This window comes from Mytilus galloprovincialis, chromosome 3 (genome assembly GCF_965363235.1).
Source record: "Mytilus galloprovincialis chromosome 3, xbMytGall1.hap1.1, whole genome shotgun sequence".
NCBI lineage: Eukaryota > Metazoa > Mollusca > Bivalvia > Mytilida > Mytilidae > Mytilus > Mytilus galloprovincialis.
In genome coordinates, this window is record NC_134840.1 from 49,172,636 (window position 1) to 49,200,510 (window position 27,875).

General features: G+C 32.2%; 2 protein-coding genes across 7 annotated transcripts in view; one reads left to right on the plus strand and one right to left on the minus strand.

The window, feature by feature from the left end:
• LOC143068205 (gephyrin-like) overlaps positions 1-23,292 on the minus strand; it is a 115,946-nt gene extending 92,654 nt beyond the window's left edge. For 2 of the 6 annotated variants that reach the window (XR_012976138.1, XM_076242076.1), the window contains exons 1-8: positions 23,122-23,292; positions 16,190-16,268; positions 15,470-15,527; positions 14,670-14,762; positions 10,817-10,911; positions 10,019-10,085; positions 9,190-9,321; positions 3,474-3,494 (exon numbers count right to left, since the gene is read on the minus strand). Coding sequence is in view for 5 of the 6 variants with exons in the window: in XM_076242076.1 (XP_076098191.1) it covers positions 3,474-3,494; positions 9,190-9,321; positions 10,019-10,085; positions 10,817-10,911; positions 14,670-14,762; positions 15,470-15,527; positions 16,190-16,268; positions 23,122-23,164 (588 nt within the window). In the remaining variant the exon portion in view is untranslated. The remainder of the gene's footprint in view (positions 1-3,473; positions 3,495-9,189; positions 9,322-10,018; positions 10,086-10,816; positions 10,912-14,669; positions 14,763-15,469; positions 15,528-16,189; positions 16,269-23,121) is intronic. The other 4 variants (XM_076242077.1, XM_076242073.1, XM_076242078.1 and 1 more) reach the window with 4 other exon arrangements.
• Positions 23,293-23,438: 146 nt separating this feature from the next.
• Positions 23,439-27,875, plus strand: part of LOC143068206 (uncharacterized) — a 29,458-nt gene continuing 25,021 nt past the window's right edge. The window contains exons 1-3 of the mRNA XM_076242079.1: positions 23,439-23,926; positions 27,067-27,149; positions 27,727-27,847. Coding sequence (XP_076098194.1) covers positions 23,672-23,926; positions 27,067-27,149; positions 27,727-27,847 — 459 coding nt within the window. The 5' untranslated portion in view covers positions 23,439-23,671. The remainder of the gene's footprint in view (positions 23,927-27,066; positions 27,150-27,726; positions 27,848-27,875) is intronic.

Here is a 27,875-nt window from a genome sequence, read left to right on the forward strand (position 1 = left end):
ATGTTTTAGTCCAAGGCCATCTAGGATAGCCAGAGAGGAGGGGACTGTATCATAATCCTTAGTTAGCGAAGATGGTCAAAGGCTAGGAGAATCAGTTTCAGACCAGTTGGACAGTTTGTTCAGGTAATCTAGAGGATTACCAGTTATTAAAACCTTTAATTGCCTTTTGTTAACAGTCCACTTAACACAGTAATTAAATTTAAAGTATTTTATTTATCTTTTTAATTTTTAGGTTTGCATTTGGCAAATTTATTATGCCCACCATGCAAGTCAAAGTGATAGAAATCACTATTGTCATGATTGGAAAAGCTGTGTCATAATTTCAAATCATATTTTAGTCTTCCATTGAGACATGAAAGTGGACAAAAAAACTAGATATATAGCACTTTAGTATATAAAATATAATGTTTTCTTCTAATGTATCAGTAGATATCTTGATGAAATAGTCCTGCTGGCCAATTCAAATACTAGCTTTAATACTATGCTGACTATGTTACTGGCTATAACATAAAATAACATGCATACACACAATGTTATCATAGATTGAACAAAAAATTGGACCCAAAGACTGGAAAACATTATGTCCCTTACAGATTTTTCGTAGACTTCTGGACTGATTATTAACATATAAAAACTGAAGCATAATAATGTGATAGATATGTTTCTCTTGATCAATCAATGGATAAAGCTATTATTAAATAATATGATTAAAACAGCCCTAATACTACCAAAACGGCATGTGTCATACTGGTGACGTGGTCCTGGTCATATAAATCACATGATCTATATTGCTTTTACAGCCTGGTCCAATATTTCCAATACAGACTGGCAATGCATTCTGAATTACATGTTAACATATATTGTGCATGTAATTCAAGATTCATTGTTAGTCCGTATTGGAAATATTGGCCCTATATTCACACCATTGCCAGTCCTTATGAATATTGGCCCTATATTCACACCATTGCCAGTCCGTATTGGAAATATTGGCCCTATATTCACATTTGATGTATGTAATACAGCATATGTAATACAGCATTCAGAACAAGTCTGTATTGAAAAAGTTGGATTATTTAAAAATTTGTAAGGGTTCCGCGGAACCCAGTGTCTCGCCTATTTTTGCTGTAAATCACAGGCTCAACAACAATGAGGAAAAAAATCAATAAAAATATTCCTCTTGTTACTATTTTATGATTGTAAGAAAATCTAAGTCCATTTGAAAGTAAATTACAGAAAAAAACAGAGTAATCTTTTTACAAACTTTACTTCTGGATACAATCTTATGATCATAAATAAGGTTATTTCCAAGTTTGGTACAAACCCAGGATAGTTTAAGAAAGTTATTTAAATTTTAAAAACTTTAACCACAGAGTGAATGTAATGGTTCCCTGCAGAAAAAACTAAGTCCATTTATAAGTAAAATACGGAAAAAATTGAATTTTATTTTTACAAAATTTTCTTCTGGATACTATCTTATGATCATAAACAAGCTTCTGTCCAAGTTTGGTACAAACCCAGGATAGTTAAAGAAAGTTATTAAAATTCTAAAAACTTTAACCACAGAGTGAATGTAATGTTTCCCCGCAAAAAAAACTAAGTCCATTTATAAGTAAAATACGGAAAAAATGGAATTTTATTTTTACAAAATTTACTTCTGGATATTATCTTATGATCATAAACAAGCTTCTGTCCAAGTTTGGTACAAACCCAGGATAGTTTGAGAAAGTTATTAAAATTCTAAAAACTTTAACCACAGAGTGAATGTTTTGTTTCCCCGCAGAAAAAACTAAGTCCATTTATAGTAAAATACGGAAAAAATGGAATTTTATTTTTACAAAATTTACTTCTGGATACTATCTTATGATCATAAACAAGCTTCTGTCCAAGTTTGGTACAAACCCAGGATAGTTTGAGAAAGTTATTAAAATTCTAAAAACTTTAACCACAGAGTGAATGTTTTGTTTCCCCGCAGAAAAAACTAAGTCCATTTATAGTAAAATACGGAAAAAATGGAATTTTATTTTTACAAAATTTACTTCTGGATACTATCTTATGATCATAAACAAGCTTCTGTCAAAGTTTGGTAGAAATCCAGTATAGTTTAAGAAAGTTATTAAAATTTCAAAAACTTTAACCACAGAGTGAATATTTGTTGACGCCGCCGACGACGCCGACGACGACGGAATGTAGGATCGCTTAGTCTCGCTTTTTCGACTAAAGTCGAAGGCTCGACAATAAAAGTGTTATGAACTGGCTGTTTCTTTATTGGCACTGTATAGATTCTCGGTCAGCTGTATTGGCCCTCGACCCTACGGGTCTTTAGGCCAATACAGCAAACTTTGAATCTATACCAGTGCCAATACAGAAACAGCCAGTTGATAACACTATATAATAAATTGAAAACTTTTAAAATAACTGCAATAAAAGCATGAGGGTTTATTCAGGATTTATTTTAGGGCTTATTTGAACTACCTAGCTATTTAGTAGAACAAGAAGCAGACAAAAAAGTGTTATAATGAAGATGACAACAAGGTTAAATGATTGATTGTGATTTTCATACTTTAACAAGTCAGCAACTAAAAATAGGGGGTAAATGTTAATATGAGGAAGATCAGGGGAACAATAAGTGATGATAGATATTTAATTAAGTAATATGTAGCATCGTTCAACATTAGATTCACATTAATATCTCCTAATTGATAAGGTGGCAGACAATGAGTCTGATGTACACATTAACAGCTAAAGCCAAGTCTCAAGAGTCAAGTAGGTATGACTGACATTCATCAATCAACAGCATTCTTACAGTAGAAATTTCATTTTTCAAACACCTTTGACAGATAAAAATTTCTTCGCCAATAGTTCAGAAGCATAAAAATTACACAAGGAAAAAAAAAATCTTATATTAGTTTCTGGTTATATGTGTTCTATCTGTTCTCGACCTCAAAGCTCTACTTTACAAGTCAGGAATATGACAGCTGTTTTGCATTCATTTGATGTGTATGAGCTTTTGATTTTGCCATTTGATAGGAGACTTTCCTTTATAAATTTGCCTTGGAGTTCTGTACTTTTGATATTTTACTTTTTACCTGATCTAAATCAACGCTGTACATGTATTATTAAATGTCTAATGTTAATTGAGACCTAAAATTTTTTTGTCCTTCTTGACTTTTTTCAAAAATAAGTCCTTATGAATTATTACTTATTAGGTCAGCATCTTATTAATTTGTATGGACAACCTGTCATCACCCCATTGCTAAAAAGAACATTTTTGGTTTTTATTTATTCCATTTCGAATAACTAAAGAAAATGACAACCATGCCTTGATCTAGAAAATGTCAATAGGCAAAATTAAATGTCAAGTACGGGCAACAGCTTAACATTCTAACTTAAATTCAACATGAAGCAACTATTAACATTAGTAAATCATTTTCAACAATAACAAAAATAACTGAACTAAGAAACATTAACTTTACCTCCACAATTACATGGGCTATCTGAAGCAAATTTGATAATTGTTATATAGTAGCCGTTTGATTGTTCTTAGCTTAAAGGTTGATACAAATTATACATGACTATTTACTCCATTATCTCTTTCTCTTTTACAAATCATTTAACAAATCTTAATCCATCAAATTCAAATGACATGTGTTTCATCATTCTCGGTCAATTATTGGCTTTTGAAAAATTACCTGATCAAAGTTCATTAGTGGGGACTTCATTGAACTGCTCAAACAAAAAGAACATCAGTGGAAGATTGTTCTGTAGGTAAATGTAAATGGATGTAAACAACATAGGTCATTGTACAGCCTTTTAAATGACTAAAACCATACTTTATAGTATCTTTAAATGCTTCTAATATGACTGTTGAGTTAACACCCACAGTTAAATATGAATATATCGTATGTCAGATGGTCGACAGTGTCATGATTTATTTGTCTTTCTCTTAGTTTCACTAAAAAAAATTTCATGATACAAAAAAACTAGAGTGCTCACCTTGGTCTATGTGCATATTAAACAAAGGACACAGATGGATTCATGACAAAAATTGTGTTTTGGTGTTGGTGATGTGTTTGTAGATCTTACTTTACTGAACATTCATGCTGCTTACAATTATCTCTATCTATAATGAACTTGGCCCAGGAGTGACAGTGAAAAATATTTTGTAAAAATTGACTATAAAGGGCAATAACTCCTTAAGGGTTAATTTTGGTCATGTTAACTTATTTGTAGACGTTACTTTGCTGAAAATTATTGCTGTTTACAGTTTATTTATATCTATAATCTTATAATATTCAAGATAATAACCAAAAATGTGGTAATTACCTTAAAATTACCAATTCAGGGGCAGCAACCCAATAAAGGGTTGTCCTATTCATCTGAAAATTTCAGGGCAGATAAATCTTTGACTTGATAAACAATTTTACTACTGTTAGATAGCTTTAAATGCTTTGGTTCCAGAGATATAAGCCAAAATCTACATTTTACACCTATGTTCCATTTTTAGCCATGGTGGCCATCTTGGTTGGTTGGCCCGGTCACCTGATACATTTTTTAAACAAGATGTATACCCCAATGAAGTTTGCTTAAATTTGGCCCAGTAGTTTCAGAAGAGAAGATTTTGTAAAAGTTAACGACGACGAACGACGACGCCGATGTACACCAAATGATGAGAAAAACTTACTTGACCTTTCAGGTCAGGTGAGCAAAAAAGGTGAGATAACTCTAGTTTATTGAATCAAATTTACAACCAAAGGTATAAGATGACACCTTGAATTGTGAAAATTGTTTTGTTGATACATTCTCATAGTTTTGAGCAAACTTCAAATTTGTACATCTAGTATAATCATCATTCTGAAATGCACAAAATTAAACTAGAGGCTCTTTAGAGCCTGTGTCGCTCACCTTGGTCTATGTGCATATTCAACAAAGGACACAGATAAATTCATGACAAAATTGTGTTTTGGTGATGGTGATGTGTTTGTAGATCTTACTTTACTGAACATTCTTGCTGCTTACAATTATCTCTATCTATAATGATTGGCCCAGTAGTTTCAGTGGAAAATGTTAGTAAAAATTTACAAATTTTATGAAAATAGTTAAAAATTGACTATTAAGGGCAATAATTCCTTAGGGGGTCAATTGACCATTTTGGTCATGTTGACGTATTTTTAGATCTTACTTTGCTGTAAGTTATTGCTGTTTACAGTCTATCTCTATATCTATAATAATATTCAAGATAATAACAAAAAACGGCAAAATTTCCTTAAATTTACCAATTCAGGGGCAGCGACCTAACAACCAGTTGTCCAATTCATCTGAAAATTTTAAAGCATATAGATTTTGACCTGATTAACAATTTCACTCCTGTCAGATTTGCTCTAAATGCTTTGGTTTTTGAGTTATAAGCCAAAAACTGTATTTTACCCCTATGTTCTATGTTTAGCTACGGCAGCCATCTTTCTTTGGTTACATCTTTTGAAATCAGACTTGGACTTCTCTTGAACTGAATTTTAATGTGCGTATTGTTATGCGTTTACTTTTCTGCATTGGCTAGAGGTCTAGGGGGAGGGTTGAATCTGCAATACTATTTATCAAAAACAGGGGGGTTCAATATACCGCAGAGGGGTTCAAAATACCATATGTGAAAAATGACCCCGGGGTCAAAATACCATGCGGTATAATGACCCCGGGGTCATTTTACCGCATGGTATTTCGACCCCGTGTTCAGTTTTTAGGGGGTTCAAAATACCATATGACACCGGCCGCATTTTTGCGCCTGTCCCAAGTCAGGAGCCTCTGGCCTTTGTTAGTCTTGTATTATTTTAACTTTTAGTTTCTTGTGTACAATTTGGAGTTTAGTATGGCGTTCATTATCACTGAACTAGTATATATTTGTTTAGGGCCAGCTGAAGGACGCCTCCGGGTGGGAGAATTTATCGTTGCATTGAAGACCTGTTGGTGACCTTCTGCTGTTGTCTGCTCTATGGTCGGGTTGTTGTCTCTTTGACACATTCCCCATTTCCATTCTCAATTTAATCTTGGTTGGTTTGCCAGGTCACCGGACACATTTTTTCAACTAGATACCCCAATGATAATTGTGGCAAAGTTTGGTTTAATTTGGCCAAGTAGTTTCAGAGGAGAAGATTTTTGTAAAAGATAACTAAGATTTACAAAAAATGGTTAAAAATTGATAATAAAGGGCAATAACTCCTTAAGGGGTCAACTTACCATTTTGGTCCTGTTGACTTATTTGTAAATCTTAATTTGCTGAACATTTTTGCTGTTTACATCTTATCTCTATCTATGATAATATTCAAGATAATAACCAAAAACAGCAAAATTTCCTTAAAATTACCAATCCAGGGGCAGCAACACAACAACCGGTTGTCCGATTCATCTGAAAATTTCAGGGCAGATAGATCTTGATTTGATAAACGAATTTACCCTTGTCAGATTTGCTCTAAATGCTTTGGTTTTTGAGTTATAAGCCAAAAACTGCATCTTATTCCTATGTTCTATTTTTAGCCATGGTGGCCATCTTGGTTGGTTGGCCAGGTCACCGGACACAATTTTTAAACTAGATACCCCAATGATGGTTGTGGCAAAGTTTGGTTAAATTTGGCCTAGTAGTTTCCGAGGAGAAGATTTTTGTAAAAGTTAACAACGACAGACGACAGATTATGGACGACGCCGGACGCTGGACGCCAAGTGATGAGAAAAGCTCACTTTGCCCTTCGGGCCAGGTGAGCTAAAAATCAATGAATGATTAATTATTTTTACAGTAATCTCAGAAAGAAAGCGGTGAAGTAAAATAAAATTTATTACATGGTCAATGGATTTAAAAAAAAATTGTCAAATCAATCAATCCTATCAAAACTATGATGATCATTGCTATTAAATGAATACATGATATAGCCAGCGCTGAAATACTATTTGAGATACATTTTACATTAAAAGATATAGTGTGAACTACATGTATTGCTCCCTAATTTTATAGAGGTGTTTAGTGACCTCTACTACCCATGAAAGTCTCACAAAATCGTCAAAAGATTTATTTATACCCATGCTCTTGCTTTTGAGTGTAAACAAATGCAAATAACAAAGAACTCAAATTTCAAAGAAATTCTTTGTATAAAAATTGTATTTTTTTTTCTTTGAGAAGCAGACTCACTAAGGGCCCTTCAGGGAATTCAAATTTGCAGAAAATTAATATAATATGGTATCCTGAAAAAATTAATTCATATATGAACCAGATGCTCCGCAGGGTGTAGCTTTATACGACTGCAGAGGTTAAACCCTGAACAGTTAGAGCAAGTATGGACACAACATTCAAGCTTGATACAGCTCTGAATTTGGATTGTGATTAAATAGTTGACACAGCATAGGTTTCTGACACAGAATGAATGTGGTCTAATGAACTTAAAAATATCTTTTTTAGCTTATGAGCAATACACATATTAATCCCTCAAAAAAAATATTTGAAGAAATTTTCTTTTTCATTACTGAAATCTGAAATGAGAAAAATTGTATTTTGCCCCCCCCCCCCCCCCCCCCCGGAAATTTTATTGATTTGTATTTACTTATACTAAAGTTATTATCCCAAAACCATCTGTCTTCGGACCACTCTGACGACAACAAAGACACCAACGCTGACGTGATACCAATATACAATTTCTTAAATTTCTTAGCTACCTTTGCAGCAGGGGTATAAAAAAGTATTTATTCACATCAACACTGTTTGGGTAAGGCTGTTTCTCATATTAAGATTTGAAGGGAGAGTCTCATGGTCTAAGAAACATGCAAGACAAATTTCAAATATTATATTCCTAAAAACTTAGAAAATAATGTGTTAGGAATGTCTCACCTGTGATGATATTTTAGTGGTACATGTTAATTTAATTTCTTTTGTACATTTGACATCAAAAGCCAAAAAGGGCTTCGTTTTACCTTCTGCTTTGTTAATTTTTCACATACTGTGTGCCCTCAAATCATCAATTTAAAAAATAGTGTTATAATGCTCAAACAAAAAAGTTTGAAGTTTAATTGAAAACCAATCTATGTTTAGAGCTTCATGGCATTCTGTTAAATTGAAAATATTATTTAAGAGCCTTAAAAGAGTAGTGTATTAAAGGGGAAATTTAAGGCCCTTAAACAGCCCAAAATATTGTGAAAGTTTAGAAGTGAGCATATAAGAGAACAAACATGAAGTCAAAATACAAGATAATACATTCTCATGATGTGCTATTAGACCACTGTCCAAGGTTAGGTGGGTGTTAAGGGATCACACATATGTTTAACCCACCACATTCTACATGTGTCTGTCCAAAAAGCTAGGAGTCTGTAATTAAGTGGCATTTTTATGGATCTTGTATTTGTTAACATTTTTGCTGGTTTTCATTTCAACCAAAACCATGAGTGACCTGACTTTAATATATGACTCACCCCATCCAATGTTGCATCCTCGTTCTGAGTTGGGTTAACCTTATTTCTACTTGTACAAAAGTTATGTGCAGGACACAAATCTGACAATATTGTACTATCATAGGGGTCAAAGGTCAAGTCAAGGTCCATGTGACCCGACTTAAGTATACAACACACAATTAGCACAAGATGCAACTGAACACCAAGTTTGGTTTTCTAAGTTTTATGCAACAAAATAATGAACCAGACATGAATTGTACAAAGCCTTACTTAATAGGGGTCAAAGTCCGAGTCAGAGTGACCTGACTTTTATATATGACACATCCAATTCCTTGATGAAGCTGCTAACCAACATTGATAAACCTATGTTCAAAGGTACAAAAGTTATGTGATGGACACGATGCAGGACAGATGGATAGATAAACAGACATGGTGATTTCAATTTACCCCAAACTTTATTTGCAGGGGGTATAAAAATTGATTACCTGGACATTCTCACAAATTACTGATTTGTGTGATGTCAGGTAGACAAGAGTAGAGATAAAAGCCCTTATCAGCTTTTGACAGATATGTAAAAGAAGATTCCTTTTAGCCACATTTTTCTCAAGATTTTCCAACAGTAAGTCAAAAATCAAAGTTTGAGACGTAAAAACTAGAGTTAAAGGGACTCAAAAACGAAATGTAATATGATTTCCAACTTGAAGTCAAAATAGGGCCATAATTTATGTGACATCTCTGGAAATAAAAATAAAGTTGTATATAACCTACCTTCAACTGTTTTGTGTCTTGATGGACACCTTTACTTTGCAGATGAGTATGGGTTTGAAGTATTTGGGATGAATTGTCTTTCAGAAGGTCAACTGCATGTGTTATTCCAGGGAGTGCAAATCTAAAACATTCCTGGAAGCAAAGTTAAAGAAAACTGTGAATAAAAGTGGCTGCAGTTATTGTGTATTAACTGATACATGCATAAAAGAGTAAAAGAAACATGAGACAGGCTGGTGCTTTCATTTGATAATGAAATCATTTGGGAAAAAAAGAAGCTATATATGGTGTAAAAATACCTTGCCATTTTCAGCTTGGAAAAATAAGTCTTGTCAATTTTTTGTATGAATAAAATGTGAATTTACTTTATATCTACTCATTTGCACTAAAGATAAGGTCATGCATCATGTTCCTTCCTAAAAAACTTTGAAAATGAAAAGATTATTACTGCAGCAAAGTTCACTTATATGATATAAACTGAGGTGAACGGATGCCAGGGCAAAAACAGAACATGTACCTATTATACACTGTATATCAAATATTTCTTTAGAAACAACTTATGAGAAAATTTAATTCTAAAAAACTGAAGGGGTGATGCCTCATGTACTGCACACAACAGAGATACATGTATGATAATGCAACAATAAATACCAAATAAGAGAATGTACAAAAAGCGTTTATTTTTAAATTGACCTAATATGAAAACTTAACATTAAGTGCTGACAATTAAGATGATGAAAAGATACTTCTTAGTCTCACCTGCTATCAAATTCTCCCAGGAAAAGGTAAAGATCAGAACACAATTGACAACATTTATAAGTCCAATACTTACCTCTGAACCTTTAACACTTCCAGGAAGATTAATAATAAGACTCTGACCTCGACTACCACATACAAGTCTGAAAGTAATTCAGTATTTATTTTGATAAAATATCTAAAAATAAACCATCAAAATTAATATGACTTGATGGTTATAATTACAAGAGTTATCAATATAATACATTTTAAATACTTAATATAGCTATCTTTTATTTTCTTTAGATGTTAAAAAAAATTCTTTCCTTTTTCTTGGTCAATATTTGTCCATTTCAAATTTCTAATTCATATTTCATATCCTGTATTTCTTTCTGTTTGATAAATAATAATGACTGCTCCAGATAATTATAATTTCAAAAGGACCACATTTTGTGACTCTCATTAGGGAAATAAATGAAAATAAACATGGCTACCTTTTACAATCATACAATATCTATTTCTTTTTCTATGCTTTTGAAATGTTTAAGACATAAACAAAATGTGAAAAATCTTTACTCTGAAAGCCAATATAACAGAAAGAAATCCATTTTTCCAAAATTTGTAGAAAAGAACAAAGCATAAAATTTTCAAATATAAATTATTTTTGCGAGGAAAAAATCAACATAAAAATATAAGGCAGCCAGATATGTGGTTTTTATATGTGTGACCTATGCAAATAAAACACTAGAAACAAGAAGTCTTTTTTTTTTTAAATTTGTGGTTTATTTGTACCCAGAAAAACCATGAAAATTGGTATCCAAAAAACAATAAAAATTCCACATTATCTTTGAGCAAATCGCTAGTAAATGATAAGTAATGGTAGTCTTAACTATACCTTGACAGCATGGCAAGTTTTGTAACTTGCAAGGACTGTGTAATCATGGCTATAGTAATACCAATAGCTTCCTTCTCAAGAATGGCTTTTGTTGCCTGTAGGTAAAACGTTTTATTAAAATATTGGATCAACATACCTGCTTTTAACAGGTATTGACAGATAGCGTCAATTGAAAGTGAAGTCAGTGAAATAGAACAAATAAAATGAAATTAAATGTTCATACATCCTCCTTTTATTACTTTAAAACACCGATAAAAAAAGTGACATTTAATTTTTTTTGTTTTGTTCCCTTTAGGTATTACAGTCAATGACTGAAAAGAGCAGGATACAAATAAACTAGAGGCTCTAAAGAGCTGGTGTCGCTCACCTTGGTCTATGTGAATATTAAACAAAGGACACGGATGGATTCATGACAAAATTGTGTTTTGGTGATGGTGATGTGTTTGTAGATCTTACTTTACTAAACATTATTGCTGCTTACAATTATCTCTATCTATAATGAACTTGGCCCAGTAGTTTCAGTGGAAAATGTTAGTGAAAATTTACAAATGAGTAGGTTCAGTAAGACCCCTTTTTGGCCCCAAAATATAGCAGTTTTACAAAATTGTTAAAATGTAAACCTTTAGTTATTTATTGGACAGTAGAATGCTTCTGTTACATAAATATGGGCTGTTTTTGACAATACAATGCACATATATCCGATACTAGCACCATTAAGTCATGCTAAATTACTGAAATCCTCATAATTCTAGTATTTTAGTTAAATTTTAGACAGTTTTCGTGTAAAACGAAAGTGGCCGCATTCGTGTTCATCCTTAATATTGAAATGTAAGTTGTATTTTATGATAATATATAACATATATAAAGGTTGAGGATGAACACGGATGCAGCCACTTTCATTTTTACCAAAAACCATCTGAAAAGTGACATTTTTCGGCATATTAGGTAGATTTTTCATATTTGAGCTTGAATCGGATCGTTTTTAATGACTTAATCTGTTAAAATCTTTCACATAAGCTAATTAATTCAAATAAAATAGACACTTAAGTGTTTAAAAAGTGGTCAAAATCTTTCGTCAGATGAACCTGAAATTTGAGGCCAAAATCGGTCCTTACCGGACCTACTCCTTTTATGAAAATTGTTAAAAATTGACTATGAAGGGTAATTACTCCTTAGGGGGTCAATTGACCATTTTGGTCGTGTTGACTTATTTTTAGGTCTTACTTTGCTGTACATTATTGCTGTTTACAGTTTATCTCTATAATAATATTCAAGATAATAACAAACTAGAGGCTCTAAAGAGCCTGTGTCGCTCACCTTGGTCTATGTGCATATCATAAACGAAGGACACACAGATGGATTCATGACAAAATTGTGTTTTGGTGATGGTGATGAGTTAGTAGATCTTACTTTACTGAACATTCTTGCTGCTTACAATTATCTCTATCTATAATGATCTTGGCCCAGTTGTTTCAGTGGAAAATGTTAGTAAAAAATTATAAATTTTATGAAAATTGTTAAAAATTGACTATAAAGGACAGTAACTCCTTAGGGGGTCAATTAACCATTTTGGTCATGTTGACTTATTTTTAGGTCTTACTTTGCTGTACATTATTGCTGTTTACAGTTTATCTCTACCTATAATAATATTCAAGATAATAACAAAAAACGGCAAAATTTCCTGAAAATTACCAATTTAGGGGCAGCAAACCAACAACCCGTTGTCAGATCCATCTGAAAATTTCAGGGCAGACAGATCTTGACATGATATACAATTTAACTCTGTCAGATTTGCTCTAAATGCTTTGATTTTTGAGTTATAAGCCAAAAACTGCATTTTACCCCTATGTTCTATATTTAGCCGTGGCGGCCATCTTGGTTGGATGGCCTAGTCACCAGACACATTTTTCAAACTACATACCCCAAAGATGATTGTGGCCAAGTTTGGATTAATTTAGCCCAGTAGTTTCAGAGGAGAAGATTTTTGTAAAAGATTACTAAGATTTATGAAAAATGGTTAAAAATTGACTATAAAGGGCAATAACTCCTAAAGGGGTCAACTGACCATTTCGGTCATGCTGCTTTATGTAAATCTTACTTTGCTGAACATTATTGCTGTTTACAGTTTATCTCTGTCTATAATAATATTCAAGATAATAACCAAAAACAGCAAAATTTCCATAAAATTACCAATTCAGGGGCAGCAACCCAACAACGGGTTGTCCGATTCATCTGAAAATTTCAGGGCAAATAGATCTTGACCTGATAAACAATTTTACCCCATGTCAGATTTGCTCTAAATGCTTTGGTTTTTGAGTTATAAGCCAAAAACTGCATTTTACCCCTATGTTCTATATTTAGCCGTGGCGGCCATCTTGGTTAGATGGCCGGGTCACTGGACACATTTTTTAAACAAGATACCCCAATGATGATTGTGACCAAGTTTGGTTAAATTTGGCCCTGTAGTTTCAGAGGAGAAGATTTTTGTAAAAGTTAACGATGACGGACGACGACGCAGGACGACGACGGACGCCAAGTGATGGGCTAAGCTCACTTGGCCCTTCGGGCCAGGTGAGCTAAAAACGGCAAACTTTCCTTAAAATTACCAATTCAGGGGCAGCAACCTAACAACCGATTATCCAATTCATCTGAAAATTCCAGGACAGATAGATCTTGACCTGATTAACAATTTGACCTCCTTTCAGATTAGCTCTACATGCTTTGGTTTTTGAGTTATAAGCCAAAAACTGCATCTTACCCCTTTGTTCTATTTTTAGCCATATTGGCCATCTTGGTTGGTTGGCCGGGTCATCAGACACAATATTTTAACTAGATACCCAAAAGATGATTGAGGCCAAGTTTGGATTAATTTGGCCCAGTAGTTTCAGAGGAGAAGATTTTTGTAAAAGATAACTAAGATTTACGAAAAATGGTTAAAAATTGACTATAAAGGGCAATAACTCCTAAAGGGGTCAACTGACCATTTCGGTCACGTTGACTTATTTGTAAATCTTTCTTTGCTGAACATTATTGCTGTTTACAGTTTATCTCTATCTATAATAATATTCAAGATAATAACCTGAAAGAGCAAAATTTCCTTAAAATTACCAATTCAGGGGAAGTAACCCAACAACGGGTTGTCCGATTCATCTAAAAATTTCAGGGCAAATAGTTCTTGATTGATAAACAATTTAACCCCCATGTCAGATTTGCTCTAAATGCTTTGGTTTTTGAGTTATAAGCAAAAAACTGGATTTTACCCCTATGTTCTATTTTTAGCCATGGCGGCCATCTTGGTTGGTTGGCCGGGTCATCGGACACAATTTTTAAACTAGATACCCTAATGATGATTGTGGCCAAGTTTGGTTTTAATTTGGCCCAGTAGTTTCAGAAGAGAAGATTTTTGTAAAAGTCAACGACGACGTACAGACGACGGACGCAAAATGATGGGAAAAGCTTACTTGGCCCTTTGGGCCAGGTGAGCTAAAAAGGGATCTCTAATTACAGGGTCAATGACGGGAATTGGCAAATAGCCTATTGTGAGGGGAAGAAACCTCATGAAATCTCAAAAAAAATTGTATAACACAATCTGTATATGCAACACAATGCTGGTCAGTAAATAAGAAAGGACTAACACTAGTAGCAGTTGGATAATATTCTTTGGTAATTACCGTGGACAAACAAAAAAAATTAAGTAAAAAGAAGAGTAAAATTGATTAAACATACATGTATGTAAACACAGGTGACAATTCAAATCTAAACAAATTGTTCCATATATCAAACAGTTGGTATTAGTATGAAAGTATGAGGTATGAGCTTAAAAGGAAACATCATATTGAGTAAAAATCTATACCTCAGGAGTGACATCCCTTTGAGAAAATCCTGTTCCACCAGTTGTCAAAATCAGATTCAACTTTTTAACATCAGACCAGTCCATCAGTTTGTTCTGCAAATAATATTTCAAAAACATACTTTGAAACAAAATTCATATGTATATTTTGTAGGACGACATCTATTTCTATAACATGAAGTAGATAGATATACATATATAGTTACAATTCTGGCATTTTACAGTTTATTGGTTTTTTTAACACTCTCTTTTATCTATGGTTTTGTTTTGCTTTAAACATGTTAACTATATTTGTGTTGTTCCATTTAAAGCTGACTTTTTTTATTCTGAGTGCTAAAACTTAGGTTGTAACTTCCTCTTTCAAAAATAGCCATGGACAATATTGGGTGTTCTAAGGGACGACATCAAAAGATCGATGTAGGATAAAAAACTTAAATCAAATAGTTTGGGGGTGGGGCAGTCAACATTGCTGCAAGTTTTGTGAATCTAAAATCGATTTTACATATATCCCTATTGATCAATCAATTTTTCCCAAATTAAGTTAAGAGGGGGGGGGTGTGGTGGTCAGTCAAAAACTATGTGAATTAAGTTTTTTATCCTTCATTGAACTTTTGATGTCATCCCTAATTAGGTCTGTTTAAAACTGTTTAAGTTTTGATGTGTCTAAGTACCCAAATAATGGTCTTAGGCATACCTGACATAGGTTATTACAGAAACATTCTGCATACACAATAACAAACTAAGTATCATACGATTTTCTTTTACATATTATAGAATATGACAATGTTATATCTAAAACTTACCTTTATTTTATCAGCATCATCAGATACAATTTCTTTCACTGCTACAGATCCATTTATCCTGTAAGAAAACCATAATTTATAGTACATGTACCAGTATATACAAGTGTACTATATACCAGCTTACTACAGCTGAATCTTATTAAGTAAATGTTAACAAGTTTGCACAAGAGTACTTCTATAGCTTTAAAACCTATCAGTATATTACAGTGTTCTTTCTCCCTAGGGCTTTTTAGCATCATGGTAATGTGATGCTATAATCTTAAAATGTGATGCTACATGTATCTGAAGTGGTTTTCTTATAGATTATATTATGAATGTGATGCTATATTTTTTAGAAACAAGATGGTATTTCAATTTCCCCTGTTTACCAGGATGCTAAATGAAATATCTGGGGAGAACACTGATAATACATGGTATAAGAAAGTGTCATTTGACATTACACTGATTTTCTTTCCACTGATGCTATGTTTCTTTTGAATGTACTGTAACTGTTCAATTTTAATTCAGAAATGCATTAAATTTAATATGTTTCCATTGAAGTTCTCTTTGGGATAGATTATAGATTTTCTTTTTCTGTTTGGAAGTTATTTTTGGAATATGTTACAGATTCATTTGATTCTCTTTTCCTCTTCGAAGTTATCAGTGGAACACATGTTTGTTACACATTATCTTTACATATTATGTTAAAATAGAAATCTATCACATACATGTATGACTTACAGATTTTCTTCTCGAATTAGCCGACAAAGATTGGTACCACTTCTATCTTCAGCTCTATTTTCTGAACAACTGTCACTAACTACAATGAGATAAGAATATGATTTCATAAACCATAAAACAATATAATATCATATGTATAACAGCTCTTCTTGAAATTCTTTTGTTATTTCCCTTCAAAATAAGTCATGCTTTGATGATTGAACCAGATGCTCCGCAGGGCGTAGCTTTATACGACCGCAGAGGTTGAACCCTGAACGGTTAGGGCAAGTATGGACACAACATTCAAGCTGGATTCAGCTCTAAATTTGGATTGTGATTAAATAGTTGACACAGCATAAGTTTCTGACACAGAATGAATGTGTTCTAATGAACTTAAAATTTTTGTTTCTCTTAGAGCAATTCACTATGCTGTTGAATATTAATCCTCTCAAAAAAATGTTTGAAGAAATTTTCTTTTTTATTTATGAAATTTCAAATGAGAAAAATTGAACCCAATTTTTTTAATCACATCCCCCTTTCCCTTATTCCAAAACTAATCTCAATTAAAATTTCTAATGGAGTTTGCAACAATAACTACTCATTTAAATACATCATAAAATATTAAGATGTAAAAAAACTGCTTGTTATCACTGAATGGTAAAGATTATTTTAATTTATCAGTTGGTAGTAAAAAGTGAATATACATTGTATATTGTATATAACAAAGATTTAAGTTGATTCTGGACAAAGAAAGATAACTCCAATTAAAAAAAAATCTTGCAATTGCACAATATTTTGCAATTAGATATTTCTTGCTTACTATTCTGGACAAAGAAAGATAACTCTAATTAATTTTTTTTTTGATATTTCACAATATTGTGCAATTAGATATTTCTTGCCATTGCGCAATACTGTGCAATTGAAAAGACTTGCTATTGCACAATACTTAATATAATAATTTTAGATCCTGATTTGGACCAACTTGAAAACTGGGCCCATAATAAAAAATCTAAGTACATTTTTGAATTCAGCATATCAAAGAACTTCAAGATTTCAATTTTTGTTAAAATCAGACTAAGTTTAATTTTGGACCCTTTGGACTTTAGTGTAGACCAATTTGAAAACAGGACCAAAAATGAAGAATCTACATACACAGTTAGATTTGGTATATCAAAGAACCCCATTTATTCAATTTTTGATGAAATCAAACAAAGTTTAATTTTGGACCCCGATTTGGACCAACTTGAAAACTGGGCCAATAATCAAGAATCTAAGTACATTTTTAGATTCAGCATATCAAAGAACCTAACTGATTCATTTTTTGTCAAAATCAAACTAAGTTTAATTTTGGACCCTTTGGACCTTAATGTAGACCAATTTGAAAACGGGACCAAAAGTTAAGAATCTACATACACAGTCATGACAGTTAGATTCAGCATATCAAAGAACCCCAATTATTCAATTTTGATGAAATCAAACAAAAGTTTAATTTTGGACCCTTTGGGCCCCTTATTATGTTGGGACCAAAACTCCCAAAATCAAACCCAACCTTTCTTTTATGGTCATAAACCTTGTGTTTAAATTTCATAGATTTCTATTTACTTAAACTAACGTTATGGTGCGAAAACCAAGAAAAATGCTTATTTGGGTCCCTTTTTGGCCCCTAATTCCTAAACTGTTGGGACCTAAACTCCCAAAATCAATACCAACCTTCCTTTTGTAGTCATTAACATTGTGTTTAAATTTCATTGATTTCTATTTACTTAAACTAATGTTATTGTGCGAAAACCAAGAATTATGCTTATTTGGGCCCTTTTTTGGCCCCTAATTCCTAAACTGTTGAGACCAAAACTCCCAAAATCAATCCCAACCGTTCTTTTGTGGTCATAAACCTTGTGTCAAAATTTCATAGATTTCTATTAACTTAAACTAAAGTTATAGTGCGAAAACCAAGAAAATGCTTATTTGGGCCCTTTTTGGCCCCTAATTCCTAAAATGTTGGGACCAAAACTCCCAAAATCAATACCAACCTTCCTTTTGTGGTCATAAACCTTGTGTTAAAATTTCATAGATTTCCATTCACTTTTACTAAAGTTAGAGTGCGAAAACTAAAAGTATTCGGACGCCGGACGACGACGACGACGACGACGACGACGACGACGACGACGACGACGACGCTGACGCCAACGTGATAGCAATATACGACGAAAATTTTTTCAAAATTTGCGGTCGTATAAAAAGTCAATTTAGGCAATCCAACTAAATAATCAATTGAAAAGTTTTTGTGTCATGGATGGATATCCCAGCCCATACCATTTGTTTTTCTATTATAAATCATAAATTAGGGTGTTAGTATTTCACCATTGTACACACTAGCACACCCCCAATTACCCCCAAAAAAAGCGCAAACCACTAAAGAAATTACATTGTGTCACAATTAATCAATAATCAAAGAGGAGATTGCTCTGAGGTGTACGATTGCCATTGTTTTCATTAACACTATAATATTATTTTCAAAACTAATTCAACTGCACATTTAAATGTAATTTACGTAATCTGAATAGTTACTCCACACCAAAAATAGTCAATCCTCAATACAAGAGTATGAACAATGTACTTATTGTGTTTTAGCTTTGTACTATCAATTCCAAATTTACTTTCCACAGCAGTCACTGAGAGTGAGAGAAGGTTTTTCACTTCTTATCTTATCACCTATTTTCCTACGTTAATTCTAGGAGGAACCTCATTCCTAACTCTTTAAATACTTAATTTCCTTTGGGTCAGTGGGCATGACTCCTTTCCACACACATTCCTCTGTTTAAATTGCGATTGTTTTTATATAATACGACGTCTATCGACAGAACAAGTTAATTTCTCCTGACGTGTTAGTACTGTCATATCTTTTTTTGATTAAGAATTGACGGAAGTTACTTACGAAAGGGACACAACTCGAAACGATAATATGGAAGACTCCATTTCGGCTGAAGGGGTGTTGTAGTTACACCTTTACGATGTGGACTACATTTATTTTAATTCAAATGATGCATACGATTCAAAATTATGCAACAATAACCCTCAATAGCAGACAGACATAGAAAGGATCTCATGAGTTTCAAATTAATTAATGGAGTCAGGAATCCAGAGCAACCATTCAATCTGATACCTCTGGAAGTCAAGAATATTATATGCATGTGCATAATTACCTAAACAAACCCTTAGACTTGTGATTTGGAGCAACAAGGTATATTAAATGTTAATCAAACGAACTAGATGGTTCTCCATTTCTTTATGGAAGTAAATAACAAATATCAGTTTCATAACGTTGACATATACGAAAAACTCCACTTCAGTTCTTATATGACAGAAATAGATTTATCGGAATTCAGAGAACTCTTGATTTTATCAAAACTGGGGAATTCCCTCTGACGTGTTTGTAAATTTATAAAAACACTTAATATATAAATACTGCTTAATTCTGATTTTCTGTGTTGTTAAAAACACGCATATAAGTCGAGGGAAATATCGAAACATGAAGATTATGAGAAGAACATTCAAGGAAAGTTGTTTAAATCAAATACTTTTGTTTGTTGTTACCTTTTAAAGCAAGACAATCTTAAGAATCTGAGATGTTCCTTAATGTTTAGAATAAAATGGTTGACGAAATCATTCAGGTATCATATAATCTTGTTGCACTATTTGTGAAATTTAAGTAAGAAAACTTCCAGCTATTTTAATTGACCCATCAAAATTGAGAAAAAATTACCCATTGAAATTGCAGTAATATGTTTACACTTTAAAATCTAACATGCTTTTTAACAATTTTCACTGACAAAGAATTTATACTGTCTCCAGCAACATATATATATTGTTAAAAGTATAGAAAGTCCCTGCTATCACATTGTATTGGATTTTGCCATTAAAATTTGTCAAAAAGTAATTTTGAGTTTCTGTACAAATTATTTTCTGCTTTTTCTTTCTTTTACATATTAAAAAGTTTGCCACATCTTTGGAGTAGCAACTCTTAAATACTTTTTTATTTAACAAATAATACCTTTATGACTTTATTTCAATAGTTTATTTATAATGTTATGTAAAATAATGTATGTTGTATCAATTATATATGTTATGTGTATATGCCCCCTGGGGACCTAATTTGGAAAATAAAATTTATCTTATCTTATCTTATATCTTTTGCTTTTCAATTCTAGTGTTTATGCAATAGATGTATTTTGTCACCTGTCTGAATTTTTTTTTAGTTGATTGCCAAAACCCGGAATTACCCTTATCCGCTTCCGGAAACGGATTTGATATTGTAATTGTTTTCTTGTGACATCCATTTTGTTTTCAATGTTGTTTTTGTCAGATTGAAATGAATAATATAAGTTTTGAGATCGTTTATTAGGAAATTTTGGAAAAAAGGTTTGCAAAATTATTTTTTTTCTATTTTCTTTCAAGTGGAACTGGAAGGTCCTTCAGGCATAGCTAGTTACCAAGTCGAAAGTCCGACTGCAAAAGTGGAAGGTCGCAGACCTCTGACCACAGCTAATTTGAACCCCTACCTCCAAATTGAAAATATACGAAAATGTCGTCTTCTAATTTAAAATTGCCGCCAACAGCATGAACAGTTGAACTTATTCTAATAGACTACTGACATAGTTGATTACGTATTGATGACAAACAATATCCCTACGACTTTTGCCATTTGGGAAACTACTTGTTTTTAGAGATTTTCGGCGATTAAATATTTCATACATTTGTTTTTTGACATCTTAGCCAAAAGCTCAGGGGATAATAAACTACATACAAAATGCAAGGATTCCTAATGTGCTCTACTTCCTAAGTGCAACTTCAAAACTTATGGGTGATTCGCCAATCATTTAAGGTTTTTCTGGTCATATTTTTGTAATCCACAATTAAAAGTATGAAAAAAATGTCCAATTAGTTATAAATAAGATAATAACATTGGCACGTATTTCAGCATTTATTGGGTAGAACACAAATCTAGGGTGCTCGCATAAGGCAGCTTAACTGCCTAAAAATATGGCATTAAGTCACCGTTCAATTAAGCTCATAATTTGCCTTTGAAAGAAGCATGCATAATTAAACTAAATCCTTTAGTCTAGAACTTAAATAGGTGATTATTAAAGAAAGACAACTCTTACTTCCCACCTTTGTGGACATAACATTACTTGAATGAAGTTGAATCAGTGATTTACAAAATCACTCATTTAAGCAAATCCCCTCCCTTATTGATTAAAACTATTATGTTATAATAATAATACAATTCCATAACATAATTATAAAATATTGATCTATCACAAATTGTTGCTTTCAAACTAACTTAAGCAAAAAAAAATAACAATAATTGTTAATGCTGCTGCATGAAAAGCAACACCTATGTCTTGCCATCTACAATTTTGAAACAGTGAGACAAAAATTGTTGTTTTAAAGTTAAAAAAATTAAAAAATTAAATGAGTTTTTACTACAACCTGTTAAACTTTGTTATTAAAGTTTTTGCCAATCTACATTTTCATTAGCATGATTAGGGTGAATGAGGAGTCAATGCCCAGAAGGGTTTAATGAGGAATAAACACATTACGGTAGATAGGGTGTCTTTCTCCATCTTGATTTTGAAAGACTAGAAAACAAGGTCTAGATCTTTGATGAAATGTGCAAATTTTTATAGTAGTAGGTAATTTATGTGTAAGAATTTCCATAATAATATAGAAAATGCCATGTTTGATCATATTTATGATTGTATTTTACAAAAAAAAGAATTCTTTTGTTTGATTCATTTTTTTCCAACTTTGTCAAATAAGGGGAGGCAATTCAAATGCAAGGGCAGATAATTCAGATAGTGTTACTTTTACAATAGAATGTGTTAGGAATTTACCCATTTTTTCATGTAACAAGAAAACGAATCCGATGACTCCATTTTTTTTTCTTATCTGAAAGCATAATATCTGCTCATACATTCTATCTCAAAATCCTATGGTGTGGTTTGCGTTTAATGGCGGAAAATTGGGTTTTCCTTGCATAATCTATACAAAATCTTGACAATTTTGCACAACCTGTAGTGTGAAAATAAGTTTGGTGACCCATTCTTTTTATTAATGTTTTTAAACAAGCAGGATATGAACTTCATTTCGGCAAATTATCAAAAGATTCTTTGGATTTTTATTTAGACACTCCATCTACCTTAAGTCCTTATAATCTTAATCACACAAGTTCATGAAAAATATAAAATATATATTTGGCATTAAATATGGTCAGAACTTTATTCAGAGAAGAAATTCAGTTAAAAACTAAGATTGTAAACACATCTATGTACTCAGTAATATAATACTCTATGTCCCAGGCAAATGGAAAAACTATGAAACATAACTGCTTTTCCTATGGGTTTCATTGCATATAGAGCAAAGCACATTCTATAATAAAGACTCCTGAACCCAAGTGCACATGGTGAGTGAGGAATAGAATCATGGTCACTTTGGACTTCTTACAACCAATATTTTTACCCTTGACAAATGTTAGATGTTCAAGTGTGTCATGTTGTCTGGTCAGAATGAAGTCGAAAAATCTTATGCTTCATGGAGAGCACCTTGGCCTGCTGAATGCATGTTAAGAACTCTCAGAAAAACGTTTTGAGATGTCCCGGGCGTAGCTGGCTTGTTGCAAATCAAAATTACGTCTCATTCCAAATATCTTCAAAATTAAGTATCAATTTAATTTTCTGTTAACCTTAATCATAGATGACTTAGATGACAGGATCTACGTCTTGTATTAAATGTTAATTTGTTCTCATTCTAACTTCTGTCAGTTCTGATATGCATGAAGTATTTGCCACTGGACGTCAAGGAACCAACATTGACAACAATCAATCAACCCTTGGGTGTTTAGACTCGTCATACTAACAACGATTTTGTTTAGGGTAAATCAATGATGTGTTTACCTGTTAATATTCCTATGCTCAACGTTGTTAGTTTTTCGCTCATTTTTATTTACGATTTTCTTCCCGGTGTCAGTTGGAATTATAATCACAAAACTAATGCGGAAATGTAATAATCCGTATCTTACGAAAGTACAACGGACCTGCAGAAAAACATAAACAAGTTGCACAATTCTAAGCATGAATGATATGAATTAATGGGTCATGTTAAAATATAAATAATTCAATACTATTAAAAGATAAATCTAGGCTTGTTCTCTTATTTCTAATCATGAGAAAATATAAATCCTCGAAAGTGGTATTTAACGTAACCAGATAAACTAAACTTCGGAACAATATCGGACTTTTAAAAAATACGCCCCCAAATAGATGTCTGCTAGAACAATATTGGAAATTGGGACCTTCCATGTCACATTGGGTTTTGTTATCAGTACTATATCATAATTGACCTATTTATATGTTGCTCTGAAATGAAAATGAACCCTTCATTTCGTGTGAATCTATCTGTTAAAGCAAGGTCTGCATATAATGCATCTATAAATTAGAATGTGAAATGGCAGAACCACAATCAACAACACAAGTGGTTATTGAACTGTCTGGGGGAAATGTCTCAGCTACAAAGGAGTGTGAAGTTCAGCTACAGCAAAGTAGCAATCATCAAATTACTGACAACCAAAAGAAAGGTCCTGTAGTTCAAAATGGGCCAGGAGTTAAAGATACCTTAGAATTGCCATCTCCTATTGTGAGAGCACATTCAAAAGAATCCCTCAGATCAGAGAGTAGCTTAGATCAACAATTAAAAGAAGAGGTATTCTGTACAATAAGATAAAAAATAATCTTTTCTTCTTTAAAAAGTAAAATCACAAAAATACTGAACTCAGAGGAAAATCAATTTGGAAAGTCCATAATCACATGGCAAAATCAAATAACAAAATGCAACAAAAACGAATGGACAAGAACTGTCATATTCCTGACTTGGTACAGGCATTTTCAAATGTAGAAAATGGTGGATTGAACCTGATTTTATAGCTAGCTAAACCTCTCACTTGTATGACAGTCGTATCACATTCCATTATATTGTCACCGATGCTTGAACAAAACAAACAGACACAATAGTTAAAAATGTCAAAAATAGGGGTACAGCAGTCAACATTGTGTTATCATATTAATCACTATAAAAACAACAAATGTAACGAAGAAGCACACATCAAATTAACATCCTCATTTTGATTATATTATACGATTTTATTTGTCTATGTAAAATGCGCCCATCAAGGAAGGAGGGTTTTGAGTACTAGTGTAAAATTGCGCGTTTGAAATTCGCACAGGTAGACATGAAATAATTTTGTCGTTCAAAGTATGACAGGATGCATAAATACAGTCACGCAAAATAGATATAACAAAAACTGACTAAACAGTATAAAGTGATAATAAATAAAATAATAGTGTGGTTCAAAGTATGACGGGATACATAAGTACAGAGTCACGTCAAATGTATATCACAAAAAAGTGGGTTAACAGTAAAAGTACTATTAATAGATAAAATAATTTTGTCATTCAAAGTATGACAAGATACATAGGTACAGAGTCACATCATAAAATAATTTTGTCGTTCAAAGTATGATGGGATACATAAGCACAGAGTTAAGTCAAAAAGGATATCTAAAAAAAAAAACTGACTTAACAGTAAAAGTAATATTAATAAAGACAAATAAAAGAATAATATAACACGTTATTAAGATGATAAACAACGTCAGTATGCAAAATCTATACTTCAAGACCATCGTGTATTATTTGTGAAGTTGAAATGGAATATTTATCAACAAGTTCTGGGTACCTTTCGATGAACTTTAAAGAAAAAGGACATTGGTGACGTTTTACAAAGTCTGAGTAGGAGCTGCAAGCTTTTGAATTCCGAATAAGTTGGGAAATGTATATTCCATATGCAGGTGAAGTTGGTATATTGCTACTAAGGTGGGGGAAATTAACAATTTCAAAATCAAAATTGTCTCGTTTACCAGATTCTGGTACTAAGATGACTGTGTATGTCAAATGCGAGGTATAAGTCTAGAAATGAGGCGGAGGAAGCCGTGTCTGTTGTCTCTTTAATTTCTAGTTCTGGTGGATATATTAATGGAACCCAATCAGAAAAGTTCGGATTGTTAATGGAAAGAACATCATCAATATATCTGAAAGTGAAATAAAATAACCTGGCTTCTTTGATCTTCTTGTTTTTGACAAGTGTCTGAAGGAACTCCGATTCATATGAAAATAAGAAGAGGTCAGCAAGGAGAGGCGCGCAGTTCGTTCCCATAGGAATGCCGACAATTTGTTGAAAAAGTCTACCTCCAAACTCAACAAATATGTTGTTGATAAGAAAATCCAGCATACCATGCATACTGACCACTTGTTCTTTTGTGTAGCATGTTTTACCTTTTTGTTTGTCACTATTAACGAAATATGTCTTATGAAATCCCAAAGTAATAAATTTATAGCGTATGCTACCATTTTTATGTTGAAAGGCATTGTGGATTATTTCTTTTAGGCGATTTTTCAATTTCACATGGGGAATGGTGGTATACAGGGTTGAAAAATCAAAAGTTTTGATAGAACTAACTTCAGAAAAAGACCGAGATGATCAACATGACAGGTGCCAATAGTCATGATAGTGGAGCAGGTTTCTGAATTTTTTGGGGCATTTAGCAAATCAATAAGTTCTGCATTACCTTCAAGAAAAGCCTAATTTGTCAAGTTTTGTTTGTGTTGCTTTGTTGACTGTTATTTGTCTGATTGTCTGTTTTCTCTAGGTCATGCATGAATGATTTTTAAAATTAAAATAAAAAAAAAAAAACAGTTACAAGCTAACTAAAGGCAATTTCCAAGAGGTACACATTGTGTAGTCAACCCACTTTAGGTAAAATAATAATACTAAAAAATTGCACATCCTATTTGAAATTTAATTTCAAAAGAAAAAAAGAAAAAAAAGGAATAAAAAAATTACGTTTTCTTATTGAAGTTTTATCACATCTCGGACCAGTCAAGCCATCCACTACTGCAATAAAATATTTTAATACCAATAGATTATAAAAATATCATAAGGTATCAATGTTAAAGTGACATGTATATGTACTTGTATATAGTAATTTTTATCAATAGATATTCAATCAACATCTATTAGATACATTTTAATGAAAAAACTACACAGGTAAATTTAGACTCATACAACAGAATGATCAGTGAAAAGTACTGGTAAGCACTTAAATGACTTTTTGCAACAATTTAGATCCTAGTTATTATTTCCCCAAAATATGATTAAAATGTGAGCAATGAGAAAAGCACAGTCATGACAACACGGACAATGCAAAAATCAATTAGACTAAAAAAAAAAATAAAAAAAAATCCTAAAAATTGAAGTTGTAAAAAAAAAGTTCCTTATTATATACTGGTCACTGCCAGGAATATTTTAAACTAATCATCATTAAAATAGTTAGCTGTAGGCTGTCATATTTCTGAATTTTTTAAGGCATTTAGCAAATCAATAAGTTCATGAGATGAGTTAACACAGATATTACAACACACATTAGGACATGTACAAATTGATGTAAGTGGTGCATTGCATCTATCAACGATATCATTTCAATAGACAATAATTCAACTAGTTCAAATATGATTATCAAAGATAAGACTGCTTCAATTGGCCTTTATTAACACATGACTAAAATATATATATTCTTGTTTTCTGGATGCAACTTACCAAAAAGATTATATTTTAGAAAGTTATTTTAAAAAGCGATAATTACATGAATTACATGAATTGAAAATTTTAATGTTAGTTTTCCAGACACAAATGTACATAATTGCAAAGAATACTATATAGAAAATTACTCTAAATACATATATCATGCATGAACGATATATACTGACATGTTCTGTTGATTTTATTTCCAGGATTTGATTCTGGCCACAACATTAGTAATAGATGCCAAATCTGGTAGAAACTTTCAGTATAAAACAGAAGCTAACTATGTAAAGTAAGTATATACCGGTATTGAAATTTTTAATAAAACTTAAACCATACTTGAAAACTTGAACATTATATGTAAAAATATAGCATATCACTCTCCATGAGTCATCAGTATTAACAAAATTGAAACCCTAATGAAAATTTGTGTCATATAAAGAAAAGACAATTAGAAACTTTTAATCAAAAGGGGAATAAGGTTTATTATCACACAAAAAAGAATATTCTTGTGTTTAATGATAGGTCCTTGTATCTGAGTTATAAACTGTATAAAGATGAACTCATGTATTTTGAAAATACATATTCAATATTTGTTCCCTGAGCTTTATCAATAGTGTTTATAAAATCATATTTTTAGAAATCAAACCCAAAAAAGATAATTGTTTCATAAATAAAATTAATGACTTCCTTAGTGGATATAAGAACTATTTAACCAATGAAAATTTTAAATTAACCTTAGCCTTCTGACTTTATAAATATAAAATTCCTTGATAATGTAATCCTTGAATGTACTTATTTAATGTGGTGTTTGTTGATATTTTGCCTAAATTTACAAATAACACAACACATAATTTTCTTTTTTACAGGTTTTATAATTTGTACCATTCTTGGGTATTAAGATGGATGTTATATCTGTTTATTGCCATAGATCTTGCCTTAGCCATGTTTGAGAAGCCTGCCAATCCTGACATGCTTTGGCCAATTGGGGTGAGTTTGATTTTTATATTTTTATCAT